The sequence below is a fragment of the Erithacus rubecula genome, assembly GCF_903797595.1.
Source record: "Erithacus rubecula genome assembly, chromosome: 5".
NCBI lineage: Eukaryota > Metazoa > Chordata > Aves > Passeriformes > Muscicapidae > Erithacus > Erithacus rubecula.
Window position 1 is genome coordinate 23,745,376 of NC_136687.1, and position 22,045 is coordinate 23,767,420.

At 39.1% G+C, this 22,045-nt stretch overlaps 2 protein-coding genes across 4 annotated transcripts in view; one reads left to right on the forward strand and one right to left on the reverse strand.

Annotated features, from left to right (window-relative positions):
- Window positions 1-15,709, forward strand: part of ATP10D (ATPase phospholipid transporting 10D (putative)) — a 36,620-nt gene extending 20,911 nt beyond the window's left edge. The window contains exons 12-23 of the mRNA XM_079305753.1: window positions 980-1,595; window positions 1,756-1,862; window positions 2,731-2,857; window positions 3,962-4,146; window positions 5,300-5,609; window positions 6,157-6,233; window positions 6,766-6,891; window positions 7,272-7,472; window positions 10,015-10,095; window positions 10,342-10,446; window positions 11,755-11,942; window positions 13,911-15,709. Of these exons, the coding sequence (XP_079161879.1) occupies window positions 980-1,595; window positions 1,756-1,862; window positions 2,731-2,857; window positions 3,962-4,146; window positions 5,300-5,609; window positions 6,157-6,233; window positions 6,766-6,891; window positions 7,272-7,472; window positions 10,015-10,095; window positions 10,342-10,446; window positions 11,755-11,942; window positions 13,911-14,268 (2,481 nt within the window). The 3' untranslated portion in view covers window positions 14,269-15,709. The remainder of the gene's footprint in view (window positions 1-979; window positions 1,596-1,755; window positions 1,863-2,730; window positions 2,858-3,961; window positions 4,147-5,299; window positions 5,610-6,156; window positions 6,234-6,765; window positions 6,892-7,271; window positions 7,473-10,014; window positions 10,096-10,341; window positions 10,447-11,754; window positions 11,943-13,910) is intronic.
- Window positions 15,710-18,578: 2,869 nt separating this feature from the next.
- CORIN (corin, serine peptidase) overlaps window positions 18,579-22,045 on the reverse strand; it is a 113,825-nt gene continuing 110,358 nt past the window's right edge. For all 3 annotated transcript variants that reach the window (XM_079305756.1, XM_079305754.1, XM_079305755.1), the window contains exon 22: window positions 18,579-21,688. In XM_079305756.1, the coding sequence (XP_079161882.1) occupies window positions 21,506-21,688 (183 nt within the window). In that variant the 3' untranslated portion in view covers window positions 18,579-21,505. The remainder of the gene's footprint in view (window positions 21,689-22,045) is intronic.

Genomic DNA, 22,045 nt, shown 5'->3' on the forward strand with positions numbered 1-22,045 from the left:
TGTTCCCTGACTATTCAAATAGAGATTCAGCAAAAGTATGGAAGATGAAGTTCTATATGTATATAAGTCAAAGAAAAATTGTTTTGCAGTATTGGTATAAAGTTGTCTCACTGCAAATTAACAGTGCATTGCTAGGCTGGTTTCATAGTTTAGAGTGACCATTTGTTGTTTCCAGTGAACACAACCCAACCTTTTTAAAAAAAGTACTGGGGTTTTTTTTTCAAATTTCAATTTGGTTTTTTCAGTGTGGGATTTTCATAGCCCCTTTTTTGCTAGTTTTGACTGTGTTGCAGGATAATTCCTAAGTTCAGCTTTGATTTCTTTCCCTCATTACCTGGTGATTTGCATTCATTGACTTTGTTTTTGGACAAAATAAATTAGTGACAGGTACAGAACTAGATTTTGATGTCCGTCTAGGTAGTAAGCTTGCAACCGTAATTGGAGACATTCCTGTGGGGTATGAAGTACTTGCTATGTATAAATAAGTCTGTAAGGTATTTTATGCTTCCAAGCATTTCTAGGAAGTGTAGTAGATAGCCTAGAGATCCATGTGTGTATGAGGCAGATGAGTTCATAGTCAAAAGTTACCTGTTCCTTAAATGGGATGGAGAAAAATACACAGGTGAGTGTTTTGGTTTTTTGAGAGTAGCATGTCTGAATAACTTGCCAGCAGGGTAGATCATCTCCAGGTCACTAGTAGTTTGATTGGGAGGAGCAACTTGAAACACATCCAATTTTCAGAGAAGTATTCTGACAGCTTTCTCTGTCAGCTACTCTGACAGGCTGTTTACTGTATTCATATGGTTTCATGTTTACTTGAGCTGGTGCTCTTTAATACAAGCAGTCAAACCCATGGTAAATTTTAAAATAATACTTTCATTATATAACATACCTACTTTGTAAGGTGTCCTTCCTTAATAAAATAAAATAAAATAGGAAGAATTTAACATAAATAATTTCTCTAACTATTCTGTTCCAGATGAGACTCTCTTCGCTGAGTAGGATGCCTATTAAATCACTTGAGGAAATCAGGCAAATGTTCCAGAAGTTTTCAGTCTGGAGACTAAGTTCTTCCCCACTTCCAAGTGTAAAGGAGTCATCATCAGAAAGCCCCAATAGTTTTGTGAGAAAACTCTCCATTTTTAGGATGAAACTGGCTTCATCTTCTTTGGATGGAGCTGCAGAAAGGGTTTCTGAACCTCAGAATACTGACAGCCCAGAAGATTCTCAAGTGCATGGAGAACTACATCTGGTGAATGTAGCTGCTGGTGATGAACCCAACCATGCTGTGTCATCTATTGAATTATCTCCCATACCAAAACTGTGTTATGAAGCTGAGAGTCCAGATGAAGCTGCCTTGGTTCATGCTGCTAGGGCTTATAAATGTGTTTTGCAGTCTAGGACTCCTGATCAAGTAACTGTGGACTTTGCAGGTCTGGGGTCTTTAACTTTTCAGCTTCTGCATATCTTGCCTTTTGATTCACTGAGGAAAAGGATGTCAGTGGTGGTTCGGCATCCAGTCTCCAACAAAGTGATAGTGTACACAAAAGGTGCAGACTCAGTCATGATGGATTTGCTGAGAACTGCATCTGAAGGTATCTATAGAACTTGTAATTCTTTGCTTGTCCTTATCATTCTTTAATGATAAGTTTTAATATTTTGCTACTTTAAGAATGCATTTGGGCCTTCAAAATTTTCCACTAAATTTAGCCTAAGCATAATGTTTAATTTGCTTTCTCTTTTTTTGTGTGATAGTACATACTAATAATCCTGAAATTGAAGAGAAGATTAAAGAGAGAACTCAGCAGCATTTGGATGACTATGCCAGAAGAGGACTGCGCACTCTGTGTATTGCTAAGAAGGTGTTTCTTTCAATATATATTTTGAAGAATGTTTGCAGTCTGTGACCAGCCTCAGTGGTATCACCAATGGAGCAAATATGTCTTCTAAACAGATTCTTCTAGTGCCACATTTTGTTTATCCTGATGTTCTTTTAGAAGGAATTTGTAAGAAAACCCAGATCAATTCCTGTCATCTGTTCATTGCCACTGTTGTCAGTTTAGGATGCCAAACATCTTAGCATCCTAATTTTAAAATAGGAATTGTCAAATAGCCAGATTTTTCTTTAGGAGTCATAAGCAGGTCTCCTTGTGTGAATCTTATCCTGGGTGGAATTCCAGACACAGAAAACAGATAAGTCATACCTGTTTCATTAGGTTTCACAAGCAGTTGGCAGTGTTACAAGCTATAGATTCACAACTGAAGTGATGTTTTGATATTCCATTTTAAATTCAAAGCTGCTCAGAAGTAAAATTCCATAGGGGTTGAAATGGATGAGAAGCCTCTTTACAAAACTTTCTGTGAGGGGAAAGTGCCGACTGTGTGGCTGTACCAGCTGTGCAGTGACTCTGTGACACTGTCAGTGCTGCAGGTGAGCAGCAGGAGGGAGAGTGCACTGTGCCCATTGCCCTGCTTGTCTTCATCCAAAGGGAAATCTGTCTGGCAACCCCAAGAGCCTGCAGGGTGCCAGTGAGTACCCTATTGAAGTAATGTAACTCTCTGAACATTGTACTAAATCCAAGGACGTCCTGGAGCATGTAAGCAATGTGGTGTCAGGGGCTGCACTTGTAGGTTCTGGTTGTCGATAGCAGAATTAACTACAAGAACACTTTTGATGCACTGTTGAAAACCCAGTATAGCTACATGCCATATGTTTTCCTTCCTGTGTAGGTGATGAGTGATGCAGAATATGCAGAGTGGTTAAATCATCGTTTTTTAGCAGAAACCAGCATTGACAATAGGGAGGACCTGCTGCTTGAATCTGCCATGAGGCTTGAGACCAAACTGACCTTGCTTGGTAGGTAGAAAATAGTGTAACTCCCAGGAGAATGCCTATGATGTTCATACTTGGAATTTGCTTGCAGAGGGCTGTGCTAATCTCAATCTGTGTAGTACATAGTTTTCTGAAGATTTAGAGTTTTTCATCACTCCTGAATTTTCATAAATCTCACTCGTAAGTTTGTACTAGTAAAGCGCACTGAAGACAGATGATGCTCTCCCATTGTTTGTAAAAATCTACTATTGGTTTTTTCTGGTTTTTTTATTGTTATTTTTCTGTCTTCACTAGAGTTTTTAAATGTCATTATAACAAACACAAGTCACAGGCCTGCCTGTGCAAATATTCAGAGATACCCCACTTCTGCATATATTTTGTATCAGTGTTGCACTCATGGCACAGCAGGTGTACTTGTGCTGTGTTCTCCTATAATAACATGCAGAAAAAAAGTCAGCCATGCTTCTGTAGGAACCATTCCTCTGAAGGTCATCCAGCTGTGCAGAAATGAAACAAAAAATTTTTGCTGTAGGTGTGTGAAAGGTAAAGTGCAGGCAGTCTGGGATAATAATTTTAAACAAATACCCAGCAAATAACATTTGCAAAACGAAGTGCAAAGATCTGACTATGGTGGTAAAGGCAGCTCATGATAGAAGCTGAAGAGAGACAGATCCTGTAATGAAAAGAGTGCTCTTTCCTTCATTTTGTGTGACATCTGTTTAGTGCAAATGCCATAAACCTTGATACTAAAGGAATTCTGGGATTACTGGCTTCAGTTTCTGGAGGGCAGTGCTGCAAACTGATTCTTTTTTAAGGATGTATAGGTACCCTTTGCCATTAAAGTCAACAGAGAGAAGTCAAGCTGCTTTGGAGACCTGCTGTCTTGCAGGCTTATGTCTCTGGTGTGACAAGAAGCAATATGGGTTGGCCCTAACATTAAATGGAAGTGAAAATAAGGAGGTTGAATGACACTGCCAAGGTGCTTGCTTTCAGGAATTTCCAAGCATGTCATGGTAGCATATCTGTTTTGGGATGTGAGTACAGAGAACCAGCTCATTCTGTCACTCTTGGAGCATTTTGGTTTTGGAAATACAGCAGCACTGATTTTTCTTCTTTGTCTAAATCAAGGTGCCACTGGCATTGAAGATCGCCTGCAGGAGGGTGTTCCAGATACAATACAGGCATTACGGAAAGCTGGAATAAAAATATGGATGTTGACAGGTGACAAGAGAGAGACAGCTGTCAACATTGCCTATGCTTGTAAACTGCTGGAACCAGAGGACAGAATCTTCACTCTTAAATCACAGAGTAGGGTAAGTAGGAAAGTAGATTTTCTTCTCTGCTGAAAAATTCAGTAAGGCTATTCCACAGGACGGTACAGAAAAGCAGATGTTGTTTGCTTGGGAAACCAAAGAACATTTGCTTTTCTGTATTGTTCTTCCTCGTGGGTAAAATATGAAATCCTTTTTATTTATGTAACATCTCTTTCTTAATATACAGTGCCTACATTATGATTTATTATTTTAATTGAATAAACTTCTTCTCTCTGTGATAAGATAAGGAGTTAACATGGCCTCAGGTTTAGGGGATTGTTCTTGTTCTTGTTTCTTGTTTTCTCTGCTTATATGTATCTTAAGAAATACAGATTGTATATGCTGTGAAAGGTTGTGTGGCAACAAGTAACTGTGGGGAAAATAAAGTGAAAAAATAAAGGATTTTTAGTCCAGTTGTGTTTGAGGGAAAGCTTGGAGTTTGATTTGTGCCAACACTTTTCCTTTTACTCTGTTGAGAAATTAGTGTCTTACTTAACAGTGAGAACTAAGCCCCTTTTGCAGAAGTGCTCTTCCTCCTTCTAACTGAGCTTAGAAATAAAAATCTGATACTGTTGCATTTCAAATTAAAATTATGAGAAGACTTAGGAAGATGTAGTTTCTTCTACATTGCATGTGCTTTACATATATTGATACCATGAACTTTTTGAACATCTTATATTGATTCTGATGAGATAAAACATTCCACAAGGCCAGTTATTCAGTAATTCATGGCAGCTCACCTGTACTGTGATATGAAGTGCACTTTTGGCTTTACATGCCAGGCAAAAGAAACACAGAGAGAAAATGTTTTATCAAAGCTCTATTTATATTACAGAATTCTTAATGGTTGCTTTTCCTGCTAGTCTGTGAAGATTTTGTGGTTTGCGTAGGTTTTTCTCTCTTCTCTTAATGCAATACTCAAGCAAATCTGCTTAAGCAGAGGTTATCACAGATATCACAGACACTTTTATTAACAACAGTCTTCATCTTTTGTAATTTTAAAAGGGTATTCAGACTAATTTCTGAGCCTTTCAAGATAAATACTATGCAAAGACAGCATTTTACCTTTTCCCTGTATGTATTTTATGAGTTGAAAAAGGAGGCAGAGTACAAATAGTATTTCATAAGATGCATTTCTCTTGTCTTTAATTAGGATGCCTGTGCCTTGGTAATGAGCAAAATTTTAGAAGGCATTCAGAAGAATGCTTCTGTCAAAAAAAAAACCAGTGAGAAACTTGGAAATGTCCCTGCAAGTCCCTCCACCCCAGCTCGAGGGTTCAATGCAGGCCTGGTTATTGATGGAAGGACTTTAGAACATGTGCTTCATGACAGCCTACAGAATGTTTTCTTGCAACTCACAGAAAAGTGTCGGGCTGTAGTCTGTTGCCAAGCCACACCACTGCAGAAGAGTGTCCTGGTCAAACTGGTGCGAAGTAAGCTAAAGGCAATGACGTTAGCTGTAGGTGAGTCTTGTGGTTATCCTCCTTTCTCTGAAAAAAAATAGAAGCCAATTTCTTCTCATGTATTTTGTTAATGTCTGTCAGAAAATTTATTTTATGAGCAAGATAACCCTTTGAATTGTAGTTGTCTTTGACATAAGATGATGTTTGTCTTCTGAAGTAGCAGATTTAGTCCATAAACTTATGTCAGTATAAAGCAGTCAGAACAGCATCAGAACATGCAAAGCAACAAGTAAGAGCATTTTTCTTTCTGTCACAACTCCCCAAAATAAGGAGGGAAGACGACTGGCTGTGATTTAAAGCACACATATTTTCTGATGCAGCATTGACACCTAAATTTTGACAAAAGGGACAGTTATTATCTGTTTGAAGAACATAGCTCAGTTTGGTTGGGCCTTCCACCTACTAATCCTGTTTTCCCTAGTGTTTTTCAGTGTTGGCCATAAAAATGTATTTCTCTGAACTCTCTGGTATTTGTCTTTGCCTGCCACCTCCATAGCAATGTGATAGCCAGCAAAGCTAGTTTTGATTTTTCCACTCTTCTCTGTAGGTGATGGTGCCAATGATGTCAGTATGATCCAGGTGGCTGACACTGGTGTGGGAATATCTGGCCAGGAAGGCATGCAGGTAGTGTATCCAAAGACAGCTGCAAATGATGTCAGGTTCCATTTTAAATCAATTCAGAGTGTACTCTGGAGACCAAATAGCTCCACAATCTGTTCCCTTATATGGGCAAGACTTTACAGCCTGAGCCTCACACCCAGCTCTCAGCATTCCACCAGGAGCAATCAGAAGCTGAATGCTGCAGGTCAAGCTCCAAACAACAGTTTGCTGCCTGTCAGTGAGCTCCATATTACTCATGTTGTGCAGGGAAATGAGCAGCTTAAGTGTCAGTGTCAGTGATTTCTGTGCAGTGATTTATTGTGTGTTAGTAATGATGACAGCCATATTCCTGCCTGTGCTGCATTGGACTGATCTCTGTGTATTAGTTGTAAAGTCTTGTATGGAAGGGGATATCTGAGTGAGGACAAACTGGCAAGCACCATGTATAAAAAATTATAAAGTAAAATTTCCAGCAGTGAGTAAGTTGCTTGGTTGGCAGTATCTGAAGCTTTGGCAGTTTGGTTATAGCATATCCTTTTCTTTGTGTATGTTGCAGGCTGTGATGGCAAGTGACTTTGCAATCTCTCAGTTTAGACATCTCAGGAAGCTGCTGCTTGTCCATGGTCACTGGTGCTATAGCAGACTTACCAACATGGTGCTTTACTTCTTCTACAAGAATGTGGTACGTAGCTGTCCCATTCCAGGGAAATCAGAGTTTATGTATTTTTGAGCACTGAAAGGTTTAGTAAGGCTTTCTTTTCTTTTTTCTCTTTCTATTGTGAATGGTTTCAAAAAGCATGTGTCAAACAATTCTGTTTCCCATTTGTCTGCAGAGAGCAGAGGCTCTTATTTCTTGGACTAAATTTCCCAATCAAAGCCATTGTTTGATTTGATTAAACAGGCATTACTAATATGATGGCAGCATGACTTTCAGCAAGTCATCTGATTTTGAAATGTTTCCACAGATTACTTTAACCAGACCTAAGACCTGCTGGTTTTTCTCTTGTTTTTAGAGCATTTGTCAATGGCAAAAATTTCATCATGTCATCTTTGGCTTTTCAGACCTATGTGAACCTCCTGTTTTGGTACCAATTTTTCTGCGGGTTTTCAGGCACATCAATGACTGACTACTGGATCTTGATTCTCTTCAATCTCCTTTTTACTTCGGTGCCACCCATCATTTATGGTGTCTTGGACAAAGATGTATCTGCAGAGATACTCATGGAACTCCCACAGCTTTACACAACAAGCCAGAAATCTGTGGTAGGTTACAGAATGCTTAGCCTGAAGCAAATTCAAATGGTCAGCATTTGAACCATTTCTGTCTTTCTTCTATGTTTCATCTCAAACATTGTTTTAAATTGCTTTCTCTATTAGGAATTGTCTAGGCTATGCAATATGTGCACAAACAAAAACCTGATTTCCAAAAGATTTTTTAAGCTCTTTTTAGTAATAGACCCAATCTTTCAGACATCTGGATGATAAAAGAATTTAAGGACTTCAGGTAAAGCAATATACTAGACAAATGTTGTTACCAGCACGTTTATTTCATTAATTGTGTCAGCTGTCAACATGCTTCCTCAAACTGCAATTTGTTTGAGCAAGACAAGGGCACTCTGTATACTCTGTATCTTTTCTTTGTCATATAAGGGTTTTCAGATAATCCTCAAAAAATTTCTGTCAGTCAGGGTACTTTTCACCTTACAGGTGTGTTCTGAAATTTGCCTTCCCACCTGAAAACACTATACATCATACCTGGTCTATGAGTAAATTGAGTCCAAACACTCCGCACAGAAAACCAAAGGGAGTGGGGGGACTAGGTTCTAAATCAAAATTACATAAATCAATGGGGGCTTTCCTGATTTCTGCTTTACTCAGCATGGATTTTAGCATAACTTTATATTTCTAAAAAATTAATAGTTAATATAATATCTTTATTATAACAATTGAAGACAGTGACATCCTGAGCCTGAGACAAAATAGATGCTAATAGTCCAGAGAGAAGAAACATCGACTATATGAGTCACCTAAAACTCAACATTTTCTTTATGATCAGATCCTACAATATTATCAGAAGGCATTTCTTTACCAAGAGGATGGTGGTACACTGGAGCAGACTTCTTAGAGGTGTGGTCAGTGCCCCAAGTCTGTCAGTGTTAAGGAGGCATTTGGACAATGCCCTTAATTGCATGCTTGAACTTTTGGTCAGACAGTTGAACCGGATAATCCCTTCCAACTGAAATATTTTATTCTGTTCTATTCTACTCTGTTCTAACAAATACTACTAAAAAAAAAAAAATTAAAAAAAAAAAAAAAGATAGTGCTGTCTCAGTTATTATAACCTGGAAGAAGTTTAGGTCCAGTCTAGAATGGAAAGAAGGTTATACAGTGAATAGACAATTTGTTTTACTTGTTTGTGGACTTCTACATTTCTTTTTATATACCCTTTAATACTTTATGTTGCTTGGTTTACAGTATTTTTGAAAACCAAAGTGCTCTTTTGTTAACAATCCAAACCTCTGTAGATTGGCCTGAACAGGTCTGTGCTTTGTCAGTCTGAGAATTTTGATGAAGTAAATGTTGCAAGGCCACATGATTTGTTTTGATCCTCAGGATATGTACAATATAGTGATCTGAGCTGAGATGAAGCAATGTAATCAGAATTACTTCATTAGATAATATATTTTTTTCTTTCCCTTTTTATTCCCTTATCTTCTGTTAGTGTTTTTGTCTTTTGTCTATCCCATCATTCTTTGCTCTGTGGTTGGAGTTGTTACTGTTCCCTTTCTTGCATGGAAGCACATGGAAGTATTTGCTTGGAATTAAATACAGTATAGAAGAAAGAGAAATGCTTTAAAAGATGCAATAAGATGCAATATCACAATATTGCACCATGACATCTCAAGTGTACCTTTTATAAAAGATAAAAAATAATGGAACAGTAAATGGGATTCATCTTCAGTAGTTTAAAGCACTTTCTTGAAAGGCAAATAAGTTTCCCACATCACCTCCAGACAGCAGTTCAGTTCTTGAAAGGGCTGAATGGGTCTTTGTAAAAACCCATCTCTCCACTATTGGGCTTCTCACCTCTGTGTCTCACTTCAGTGCCTGGAGGAATAATAGCTGAGCCAGAGCATAGGCAGTTATTATTTCCTTGGTGGTTGATCTGTCATAGCAGCTTGCTGCTACTGAAGTATGAGATCTTATTCCCTTCTCCCTTCTTTTCTTCCTCTTCCCTCTTCATATATTTAAACTATTTGTCTTGTGCCAGCTCAGTTGTCTCCTCAGGTCCTCCCAGGAGCTGAATTAACTCACTAAAAGAGCAATGTGTTATTCCAGCAGAAAAGTGAGTTGATTTCTCACATCTAATGAGTTAAATTGGCTCACAGAGGAGTCCCATCCACACAGAGGAGTCAAACAGCACACATAATAAAAGGAGATGGAGATAGAAGGAGGTGGGACATGGTATTCAGTGATGGTGAGCTGCAGGGTACTTCCCTGTCCATCAGCCCCCTCCCCTCCTTAGGACTCAGTTAGCTGAGGCTCTAGTGCACCCACTCTGATAGGAAGAGCTGCAAGATCAGAGTTCTCAGAGCTGGCTACTGATTTAAATACTAACAGTAAGCTATATGTGTGGAGGGAAATCTTTGTTCTAGTAACTATAACACAAAAGATGCCTTTTTCACTTGGAAACCAATTGGAACTACTTCTGCAGATAACCTTTTCCCACATCCAAATTAGTGTTAGTTAAGAATGCAGTAATTTGTTAAATTTGTTTCAATGTCATTATGTTTTTCTCTTACAGGCTTACTTGCCTTCAGCTTTCTGGATAACCTTGCTGGATGCTTTTTACCAAAGTCTCGTTTGTTTTTTTGTGCCTTACTTTGTAAGTGCTGGCTACAAAATACATTTATGCATATTGACTTACTTAAAACCTAAGCAAATTAGAGAATATAACAAAGTATTTGATTTTTGCTTCCTTGTATATGAATGTATACTAAGAAGATCATAATTGCAAGAGAACTGAACTCTGTGTGTGCAAAATATGTATGGTATTGAAATTACTCATGCCAGTTTGTATTAGGACTATACATAAAGCATATTTGATGCTGACCACTGTCTTCCTTTACAGACTTACTGTGGCTCAGACATAGACATTTTTTCTTTTGGAAACCCCATAAACACATCAGCACTCTTCATAATGCTGTTTCACCTTCTTATTGAGTGCAAGTCTGTGGTGAGTACTTTGTTTCCAAAGAGTATATTCCTTACAGAGCATATGCATACAGCTTTCAGTAAAATTAAAGGGAACAGAGGTCTTCATATACAAAACAGAATAAGTATAAAAGGGTCAAACCCTAAATAACATATTTATGTGACCATGTGAGCTCTCCTGACTCACCTGTCATTGGAACCAATAGAAATATGACTAAAATTAACAAAACTTGGCCTCAGAATTATTTGTAAGTAGTGAAATGATCCTGTTTCCTTTTTAGGTAGGGTGGCTTGGGGGGATGTTGGTTCTGTTTTGCAAGTGCTAAAATCCACCAGTGATCTGCTGAAACCTCCTTAGTTTGCAAAGTTTGCATCTCAAAGGCAACAGTGTAAACTGCTGATTTTGAATGCTTGAAATTGATGATCCCTCTGTGGCCAGGATAAACAACTCAGAGATGTATTTTGAAGCCAGAATTGGAAAACCAATATGTTAAGAAACATTTTTTCAGTTTTTAAGTCTGCACAAGCTAAAGCATCTGCCTTAGCTTGGATAAATTTAGAGCCCTTGCAAGGGGCAATACATGGGGTTTTGGCTTAATTTTAAAGGCAATGCAATAATGGGTACAGTAGAAGGAAACTTATTAATGGGTTTTGTTTTTTCTTTGATTTTTAAAGGTATTTTAGGGTTGTTTTATAATGGATGAAATGTCAAGTTGTGGTTCAGTCTTTTCACTGTTCTTTTGGGAGTATAACAGCCATAATTGCAATGTCATTATTGAGAACATATGTATAGCATGTGTATTCACACTTTGATGGGAGAACTTAAATGTGTTTTGTTTGGCATTATTTTATTAATGTTGGCAAGCTGTCAGACCAATGACAATGTTGTTTTCTTAGTAGCTTTATAGCCATTTAGGTGTAAAATTGCAGAAAACTCCAGTGTAGAAAGGTAACCAATGTTTCAAGCAAGATATATATGGGAGGTGTCATGTGAAGATCTCACCTCCATTTGCTTGAGAAAGCTTTCTGTGCTGCCAGTGGATGAGGCAGTAACCTGAGGCAAGTGTCTTTCACAAGAGAATGAAAAGCTATGAATTTATGAGAATTTTAAAAATTAAATGTCTGGAACACCTATATACTGTAGAAAGAAGGCTCCATTCTTTCTGGACTGTATTGTATGAAATTAGGAGTATTATCTGAACAGATGTATCCTCCATTACATTCAACAGCTGTCCTTGGAGGAAAAGTGTGCATGTTCATGTAAATACAGATGAAACAGTCTTTCTGTTTTACAGCTTAAATCTTACTTCTTTCCTTTTCTGAATTGCAGACATGGATACATACAGTAGTTTTAGTTGGCAGCATCGTGTTTTACTTTGTGTTCACTCTGGCTGTTGGAGCAACCTGCAAAACCCACACCCCACAATCAGATTTTTACTGGATCATGGAAAAGCACATGACAGACCCAGTATTTTACTTAGTTTGCCTCCTGACTACTTGCATTGCTCTGCTACCCAGGTGAGTTTCTGTTTTATAATTGCAGATTGAAGATGTTACCAAAATTAGTTTTCTGTGAGCCAGTGATGTTATGGTAGAGGTCTTCCCCCCCTAGCATACCCCAATAAAAATGAAAATAACCATGATTCTACTAGACTAAGCTATGTAAGTACAACTTTTTAGTACTATTTAGTTCTCCAAGTAAATTTCAGTAATAAAATAAACAATTTTGTGATTTATATAGTGTTAAATATTGTATTTGGAGGGTAAAAAACCAGTAATTTTTGTAATCACAGAGTTCATAATTTATATACAAATCAGTTAAATTAGTGACCAAAGTTGGGCATGTACTATATATAGACAAAGAAATACTGTGCTTAGTCTGTGAAGTTATTTTCTGTTTGAAATGTATGGCATGAATATGTAGAAGAGTATTTAGAATGAAAATGCATGTACAGGCTTCTTTGTGGGGTGGAAGCATGCTGACTAGATTCACAATGGGTTCTGATATTTTTTTGTCTCACTGAAGTTCAATAATTCATTCACCATGGAAGGGCAGTAGTATTGGATGGGGGTGGTAGACTCTCCAGTATGCTGAACCGGGAGCCTGAGCAAGCCAAAACAAACCATGTGAAAAACAGTGAAAGAGACTTCATCAAACCCTCTGTTTAGCTTTCCTTAGTAGCTACAGCTATCTTCATTTCACTGGCTGAGCATGAACTCAAATCTGTAGCCTACTAGTGAAGTGCCTCCAGTGATAATTCTTCATTCTTCTGTGTTATGTCTCTTTCTTTCCCTCATATAATTTCAGAAAGAATGAAACTTGAAATTGAATTGCACATATATTGAGAAGAGTTGAAGAGAATAAGTGCTGTTTCCTGTTCATCTGATGTGATTTTATATCTTTAGACACAGTCTGAGCATACTTTCTGGATAAAGTGCTGTAGTACAGGCTGCATAAGTTATCAGTCCTACCAGCAGGAAAGCTGGCAGAGCCATGCCTGTAGATGCCTGCAGTGGCCACCAGTATTCAGTCCTGTTTGAACATGTCTGATTTGTGTCTTAAGCATATCATCAAAAGTTCTACTGCACTCACTGGGGCTCATGACTGATCTGACCTGACTGATGGCTTTGGTTCACACTTCAGCAGAATGGCAGTCCCTGAGGTGCAATAAACACATGGCCTCTTCCCTTTCCATCCCTGCTCTCAGCTTGGTTCAGGTGGTGAAAGTAGACCCTTTTCTTTTACACACAGTTAATCTCCCCTACATGACAAATTAATAGATTAAGGCTTTTGGTTGGGCTGTAGAGAGCTAAGGTAGGTGGTGGCTACTTCCGATGTGTGGCCATTCAATTTTGAAGATGAAGTAGTAGTTTTCATGGTGAATTAAAGTATTTAGACTATTTCTAAACTATTTAGAAATTCCTTAAGTCATAAGGGATTATGTGTCACTCCCCCTGTGTCAATACCTCAGAAGATTTATAGCTGCTGTGGCTAATTTCAGCTTTTCTACTTCAGTGATTTGAAGCAGAAGTGCCTATTATGGGACTCCTGCTGTCACATGTATGTTTTTTTCCATGTTTGTTTCTGATGCCATCCTGATCCTGTGGTTCTGAAAAGCCCCCACTCAGGGGCATTGTGAAGCCAGAGGGTCCTCTGCAGCTTCTAGCATGAGGGAGTAAGGATGGGGCTTTCACTGGAGGTTTAAAGAAGTTCTCTGACAGAGGGACAGATGTTGGATGCCCTGTTGACTGAAAATTCACTGCAAAAATCTGTGATTAAATCTAACCTAAGTTGCCAGTTAAGTCAGTTCTAATATCACAGTATTATAGAATGGCCTGGGTTGGAAGAGACCTTAAAGATCATCTAGCTCCAGTCCAGGAACTAAGCATCAGGGTTACTTGAATGGTCTTTGGTTTCCTTTAGTCATTGGAAACATTTTGGGTTTTCTTTTAAACAGCTTATTTGGAACTGTGTTTATTTTGTAGATATTTGATAAGAGTTCTCCAAGGAACATTGTTTCCATCTCCGGTGTTGAGAGCCAAGCACCTTGTCAGACTGTCCCCCAAGGAGCAGAGGAAAGCAATTAAGAGATGGAAAGATGAGTGCAATGTGAATGATAGAGTGGAGCTCCATCCTACTTCTGTGCCTTTCAGCTCAGCTGCAGGTGCTGTATTGGAAGAAGAAAGCACTGACAGTGTTTTGCCAGCATCTAAAACACCTTTTCAGACCTGTTCAAGAGATGGCTTAGTAAAGAACACCCCCTTCTTACCAGACATTCTGGATGAGTCTGGGAGTACAAGTGGCTTGAACTCTGTAAAGACTGAATTTATCAAAGGAAACTAATACATTTACATTTCGTGGTAATAGTTCATGTGCCAAAGTCTGTGTGTGTGCTTCTAAAAAGGGCAGCAGTGCTGTATCTCTAGCACACAAAGCAGTTTTGAGTCTGTTTTGTGTGAAGAAGATGTTTTACTCTATCTTACAAAGTTGGAATGGTAGCTGGTTAAACACAGGAGTAATAACTGCTGATTTATGCCATGCTGTGGTTTTATTTTCTTCAGCCAGGATAGATGATGAATACATTTCCTTAAAAGCTTTTTTTGTTTATAAGACTTTTTCATAATTTATTAAGTTGTTTAAGGTCTAAATGTCTGGATTATTTTTTATATTTGTTCACACGGTAGACTTTGCATACTGCTAATTTCTGGTGTGCAACACTGCATAACACCTTGTGGTGTTATGGACAGGACATTGCATGAATGTGGATTTGCAGAATCCAGTTCAGGTAAGTCAGCCTGCTCCCTTGCACTGCTGCCCTAGAACCCTGGCATGCCCTGGGATTCACCACTTGCTGAAGTATAAAGTAAGCAACATGGCTGGGATGTGGTGTTACCAGTTGGCTTGTTTCAGGATTTTTAATTACATCTTGTTGTGTGTGTAGACAGTAATTTATATAACCACTGTGGTCCAGTTTGTTCACCAGGCTATTGCAGGGGCCATCTCACTGATGGACAAACACCATTTTAATCATAAGAGAGAAACCCAAGGCTCATGTAACATGTTTCCCTTGCCTTCCTCTTCACATAAAGAGCAAATCCTAATCGCAGCCTTTTGTTTTCCATGACAGTTCATCGTCCTGCTATATCACTCCATTTTGACTCCATGTGTGATTGATTTCATGTTACTGCCACCAAATGGACTTCTTTCCCACCTCACCCAATTCAGATGTTGGCTAGCTGTCTTTTCTCTAAACTACCTCATGCCTGTACTGTAAAATTGTCTGCCAACAGCAGTGAGGAGCTCCAGTCTGTCTTCAGGTCTTCCCTTAGAAATAGCAGCTTCTAGCTGATAACATCACTCTTCTTCACTCTCGGGTGTTTCTGCATTCCTCCAGGCTTTTATAATAATCAGTTTAAGTGTCTCCGAAGGCTTCTCAAAAGAAGACATAGTGCATTGCATGTCTCAAAATTGAGTGCTGTTGCTCATCTGTCTCCAAGATAGATGCATCCTGTTCTCTGCCAGTTTTCCACTGCTCATACACTGCACAGAAAGTGGCTGCATGTGGCAACTTCTAGATTCCAGACTCTCTAAAATACTGCCTCCTTTTTACTTTCCAAAAAGGTGCATGGACAATTTAAAGAGTAGCTTAGGCAATCTGTTTGTATTCACTAGCACTAGTTGAAATAAATAGTTTCCTCAAACTGTAGCTGCTAATGAATTATTAGCGCTGAGCCCATTTTTTGCTTCTGTTACTTTCTAAAAGTTTCTGCTTTCAAATTGCCAAGATTTGTGTGTTTATTTTTAGGCACCATGTTTCGGGCAAGGGCTCTACTTTTTAATTGAACCATGAGCTTTCCACATCAATGATCAACATTACATATTCCACATCTTTTAAGATCTCTGAAAGAATTTAAACAAACGCTGTGAGGTCTGGACAGCTGCTGCTACACAGGGCAGATATTGAGGGCATGCTGAGTTCATTATGCTGGTCACCACATGTTACCAAATGTTTAAAACAGCTCTGTGTTCAAAAGGTAAATGTGATTAGGGCTGACTCTATCCCTAGTGTTAGTGACGAGAAAAAGAGAAAATATACTTTTTCTTTAGCCTGTAGAAGAAAAGAAGTGGAAGGAGAAAGTGATGACAGCCACTTCTGAATTTTTTTTTTTTTTTTTAAATTCAACATAGGACAAAATGTTTTTGGTATGTTCTAACATAAAGTTAGTGGAGACCTTTGAAGTGATGGCAGACATTCAAATTCCATGAGATCATGTTGGTTTGAGTTACTTTTTCATATGTTTGTGTGTAACATCCTTCTTGCTGTGGAGGGGCACCTTTCCATGGGCATACTCAGCTTTCTCCACAAGAAATGGGAGCTGCAAGGAGGTAAGCTGGTACCAGGGCAGGATCATACAGGAAGAGAGTTACTGGGATGAAGTGAAATCATCTACTCTGCTCCACCCTTGTCCTTCCTAGCAGATGTTATCCTGCTGTAAAGAGCTCCAGAGAAACAGTGCTTTCCTGCCCTCAAAGTCAAATATTGTTATTGTTTTCATTATCTGACATGAATATTTCTTCTGCACTTTAAATCCACGGCTGCTCTGCACTTGTGGTCACTGAGAGAAAATTGGTTCATATTTTACAAGTCTCTAACTCTATGACTGAGGTATGTTGGACTTTCATGGGAGAGGCCTGGCACTTCCAGTGACCTGAGAGAGTGCAGGCCTCAGCTCTGTCTTCCCCTGTCACTGTGAAAAGGTTTGGGAATAAACACCAGCCTGTGATCTGCCCTCTTGTTGCCTCTGCTGCAGAAGCTGAACCTACCAGCACATTTGACAGGTAGATGATCATTTAGTGTCAAGAGTTTGCAATTTTTTCATACAAAAAAATTACATAACTAAGTATTCAGAGTAAGATCCTCCAAAACCTTCTGACTAAGCCATGGCATCAAAATAACTACATCAAGAAATGTGAGAGTTGCCTGTTAGACCTGAGACCAGCTGCATGGTATCTCTGGGATATTTAAATTGCTATTACATGACTCTTCACAAGCCTTGTCACTCCATTACTCACAACTTAGTGCAGTGAGGCTTTCAGGACACTGTTCCTCTCTGCTGATATTATAAGGGCTTTTGTAGCACTTGAAGTGGTAGAAAACAACATTTGTGTGTATTGCATATTGGTACTCCATATTGCTTAAAACTGTGCTCTACAGGCTGTGTTTTATTAGAGGATTTCAATAAACAATCTGGGTCATAACCTAAGTAACCTGTTGGGTAAAAGTTGCTTTGGGGGTTGGTTCTTTTTTTTTGTTCGATTTTTAGGTTTTTTGGTGTGGTGGTTTTGGGGTTGGGTTTTTTGGGGTGGGTTTTTTTTTGTGTTGGACAAACAGAAGAGATACCTGAAGACATTTGGTGTGATTACTCGGTGTCTTTTAGAAGCTTCAAAATATTAATTGGCATAACTAAAGTAGTGCCAAGTGAAGGGCAGAAAAAAATGGTGCTCCCTGTGCTTCTCAACAGTTCAGTGTTCCCTTTATTACTCTTTTTAGCAGTGAAAACAGCACAATCACCTGCTTGCTTCTGCACTCCTGCACTTAGGCACAGCATGATCTAACTTTTCCATTTTGAAAAATAAGCTTTTTAACAGCATCTCACAGGTGCCTTCCACATGTCAGTGTTTACAATTTTTAAAACAAACCAAAATAACCACCTTCAACTGCCCCCACCCTTGTAGCTACATCTAGAACAGCCTCAACTCTGATTTTGATGTGCAGTATTTGATTTACAGAAGAAAATACATGTATTAAACTTTTTTCTTTCACAGCAACCACATGTGTACCAAACATTTGCAGGTGGCAGTCAGCCACAGACTTCACTGAGTGTTTTGGCAGCACAGTGAGCTTTGGTCTGTACCTGGGGTACAGTTTGAGCTGATGTTTAGCCCAAGTTGTTTTTTCCACAGCCCCACTGGCCATAGCACAAGGCTGAGGACCAGCTAATACAGAGAACCCACTGCTCTCACCAGCCCTGGCTCTTGGCCAAGGCTAATAGGCAATTTCTGAGCTGACTTTCTTTACAATGTTCCCATATCTGAATTTCAGAGTGAGATTTGTGTTATTTGTTGCTGTTTTATTCTGGTTATGTGACTCTTGCCCTCACAGTCCTGGACTCCTTATTGCAGCAGAAAATTTTAATTTTAAGCTTCTGTCTGCTTATTATTTTGATTTCAGCATGTGTATCTGTTGTTGAAATTCTGTGTATAAGTTAAAAAGGGATGTTATTTAAAACTAATTGCATTTCAGAGCAAAATTATAGAACAAGATGTGTTCAGATTACAGATTTGATTGCAGCTTTAGTTTTTCAGATTTCTAAGTCCAGAGTAGTTGTTGGCAGCAGTATTCATGGTAATATTCTGTACTGGAAGCATAGACACAGAAGAAACTACAAGTTGTACAGTGGTAGTAGTGCCAGAATCTCCACAAGTATTGCAGTGCTAACAGGGCTGCTAAAAAGTCAGCTAAGGATTCAAAATGCCTTTTGAAGGCTATTTTTAGGTCATTATTGCTAAAGTTATAACTTAATACCTCCATAATATTGTTCAGTCTCTCTAAAAATTAGAACACATTTTCAACAGAGAAGTTATTTGGAAAATGATTGTAAATTTTTATTAGAACAACTAGAAAGAAACCCATTGACTGAGTGGCATTGCTTCCATTTGGAGATACAGCTGTGGTAGAAGCAAAACTGACAAATGTTATCTTGCAATGAGGCTACACCTGTGAGACAAACACAATTGTGATCATAGCCATTATGTCAGCACACGGGAAAAGTGTGATGCAGTGGAAAGAGGAGCATGTTTGCCTATTTCTTATGCACACATTAAAAAAACAGTATAAAAATACATTTATAAAATTACAAATTTCCTCTTTACATGGAATGTTGTGTCAGACACAGTCATGGGAAAGGATAAGACCCAAGTGCTCCCTCCTGAAGCCATTTGGGATGGGGCTCAGCCTGGAACTTCTTCTGACTGATCCCATATAGGATGGGGCTGAACCTTATGTTTAAGCAGGACTCTCCCTCATTTCCTGGAATTTTCCTTGGAAACTGTTGGTAGGCCAAATCCTATAGTAATTAAAATGTGTAGTTGACATATTATCATTTGGTAATGCTAATATCTACATGAATGATTTCATGTACTCTGGTGCTTTACAAAATGCAAAGCTGCTAACCATCGTATCTGGTGGAGCCAGGCTGGGTTGTTCATTGTGCAGCAGGACTTCTTTGGGCACAGACCTGGCCAGAACCTGTGTGACATCAGCCAGCTGGCTCTAACAACCACTAGGCCACCTCCTGCTCAGGGAGCTCTGATAACCAGCTCTGGGACCCAGAGCTTTTCTGCCCTACAGCCACAGAGATCCCAGCCACAGAGGAAAGCTGAAGTGAAGACTGAGAGCTCCAGCCTGCATATCCTTGAGGCAAGGGCATTAATAACCTGCTTCACCTCTAATGTACTTGCACTAGATAAATATGGTCACAGCTGCTTTCTCTCATTTATAGCTGGGGGAAGAAGAGTATTTAAGTGTTATATCCATAAAATATTAAAAGTTTAAAAAACCCCCAACAATCAAACTTAGCAAAGCCTCAAAGTGTTTTCTTTCTGAGCATGAAACAGTGATTCAATAATCATTTAAATAGTTTCAGAATCTGTAACATAAATATTGAGTATTTATTAATACCTGTGTCTACAGTGTGGTCTACTGTGACTAACTTTCTAATGTCAGCAATGTTTAAAGAGAAGATTTGGAGAGAAGAGATAAACCTTCATGAAAGCAAGAGATCTATGCAGATGAGTTGCAACACGATAGTACCCGAAATGGCCATGTGTTAGGTGTTTCAATGCATGTTTCCACATGTGGCAGTCATGCTATTGGCAAGGCCCTGCCGTGCTGTCATGGGGCCATGCCAGAGGTAGCAGAGAGAATAATTCTGTGCCTTAGGCTGGATTCACAGGGGACTAGGCACAACATTGAAAATGCAAATTTTAAATGCATTGTTTCCCAGTGGAATTTATCCTGTAATCCTCAGATTTCTCACTCGTCCTATTCTGCCTCCTAAGAGCTGATAGCTGTGCAGGACATCATCTACAGCACTTGACAGGACACACTTTCCCTCTAGCATCATAAAAAGGTGCCAAGCTCCATTATAATCTTTTCCAGCCAGATTCTCTTGGAGTATTAGTGTCTTACTACTGCACAGAGCAATCCACATCTGGCTGCCAAGCATCTGAGCTGGGCTCCTTGAGCCTTTGCTGGTGTAGTTGTACTTTGCTTCTCATATTTCTAATATTCATTTGAACAGAAGCTGGAATCCCAAGCCTTCTATCACTCATTTTCTTTCTGCTTTCTTCTTTTTCCCAAATGTTTTACCTTGCTAGTCAAAATTAAACTTTAAATGCAAGGTACAAGAAGATACCTATAAAAATTAACCAGTTCCCCAATATTTGGGATAGTGCCCACACTGCATCTTTAGCATTGTAAATCTGCATTTTCCATCTCTCACAAGATGTCCAAACTGGCTGACTCTAGGAGGGAAAATCATTGCAGTGGTATTGCCAAAGCTTTTATGTCTTTAGAGGGCTGAAGATAGTCAGTGCATGATTTATATGCTGAACACATGATAAAATGTGGGGAGGAAAGCCAGTGGGGCACAGGTTTGATAAATGCACTGATCAGTGTGGTGCTGCTGAGACGTGGGTGTTTCCTGGACACTTTAGGACATTGGAAGCTTCAGAAGATTAACTACTAGAGGGCTGTCTAAAGAGTCTGAAATTTTGGTCTCCAGTGCCTCCACTGGTAGTTGTGGATCTGTTGGCCTACTGGTTCCTCCATCACCCCAAAGAGATGCCCAGGCTGGCTCTGGGAACAGAAGCTGTGGAATCAGGACAGTACAGGGTGATGCCCATGCAGATTAACCACCCAGAGGGATAAAATGCATTAGCTCAGGCATGCCAGGAGCATATGGCTACACACCTTTGGAGACCTGCACGTGTGCTTTGATGTGTCCTGTGCCACATGGATACAAACCCATCAATATCTTCCACACCCTCCAACATGTGGTATGGCCCTGTGGGCAGTGCTTGTGAAGGTGTGTTCTGTGGTGCCATAAGAATGCACAAAGTTCCTTCCCCATCACAAGAAGTGAGTGAAAATGCATGTGCTACTAATTGAATAGTATTAAAATAGGCTATTTTAAAAAGTTTTTCTAATCTGTGCTACTGCTTAGTTTTAATAGCTGAAAGGCAGAAAGTGGTTGATTCTTTTCTTTTAAGCTTTTTGCAGTGTTTGGAATAACACCACAACACAGTTAAAAGAAAAGTCAAAATGATTATTATATTCAGTATATTCAGGAGCAGAGGATTGACCAGTAACATACACTGCATATTCCATAGCTCCACACCAAGAATAGATAGAGCTTGAAACTCCTTTTCACAGAGTTACTGGACTGCAAAACCTTCAGTGTTGAAGGCCTGATTTCATTTTTCTTTTGTCCATCAGCACAATTCTTACCATCTGGAGTTAGTTTAGCAGAAAGGTGTGGATGTATATTTGTCTTTCAATCCACTCAATAAAATGTGACACATTACTGTAAACTCCAGGTCCCAAAACCTTGGAAAAGCAGACAGAGCCCCAAGATGTTAAGCCAAACAAAGTCCAGCGCCCTGCAGTATGCTCACACACAAGAGGTCCTCCACTGTCACCCTGCAACAGGAAAGTTTAAAACAGTGTTAAACACATGGCTAGCACTCATGGTTAAAGCTATCTCACAGTTCCTACAGCCATTTGCCTTTAGCAAATAACTCAGCTGTTAAAAACAGCTGCTCTGCTGAACTGTGTAGCCACACATAGCATTACCAGTATTCATTGCCCATTACATTTATACAAAAAATTACCTGCAAAAGGATCATACAAATCAAAAATTTAACTAGTACAGATAAACCCTAAAGTCTTCAAGCAGCACTTCATTACCATCAATTTAAGTTGCTTACACCAATATTAGCAATAATAGTAATAATAAAAGTTGGTTTAAAGTATGTAAATAGGCAGTTGTCATTCCTA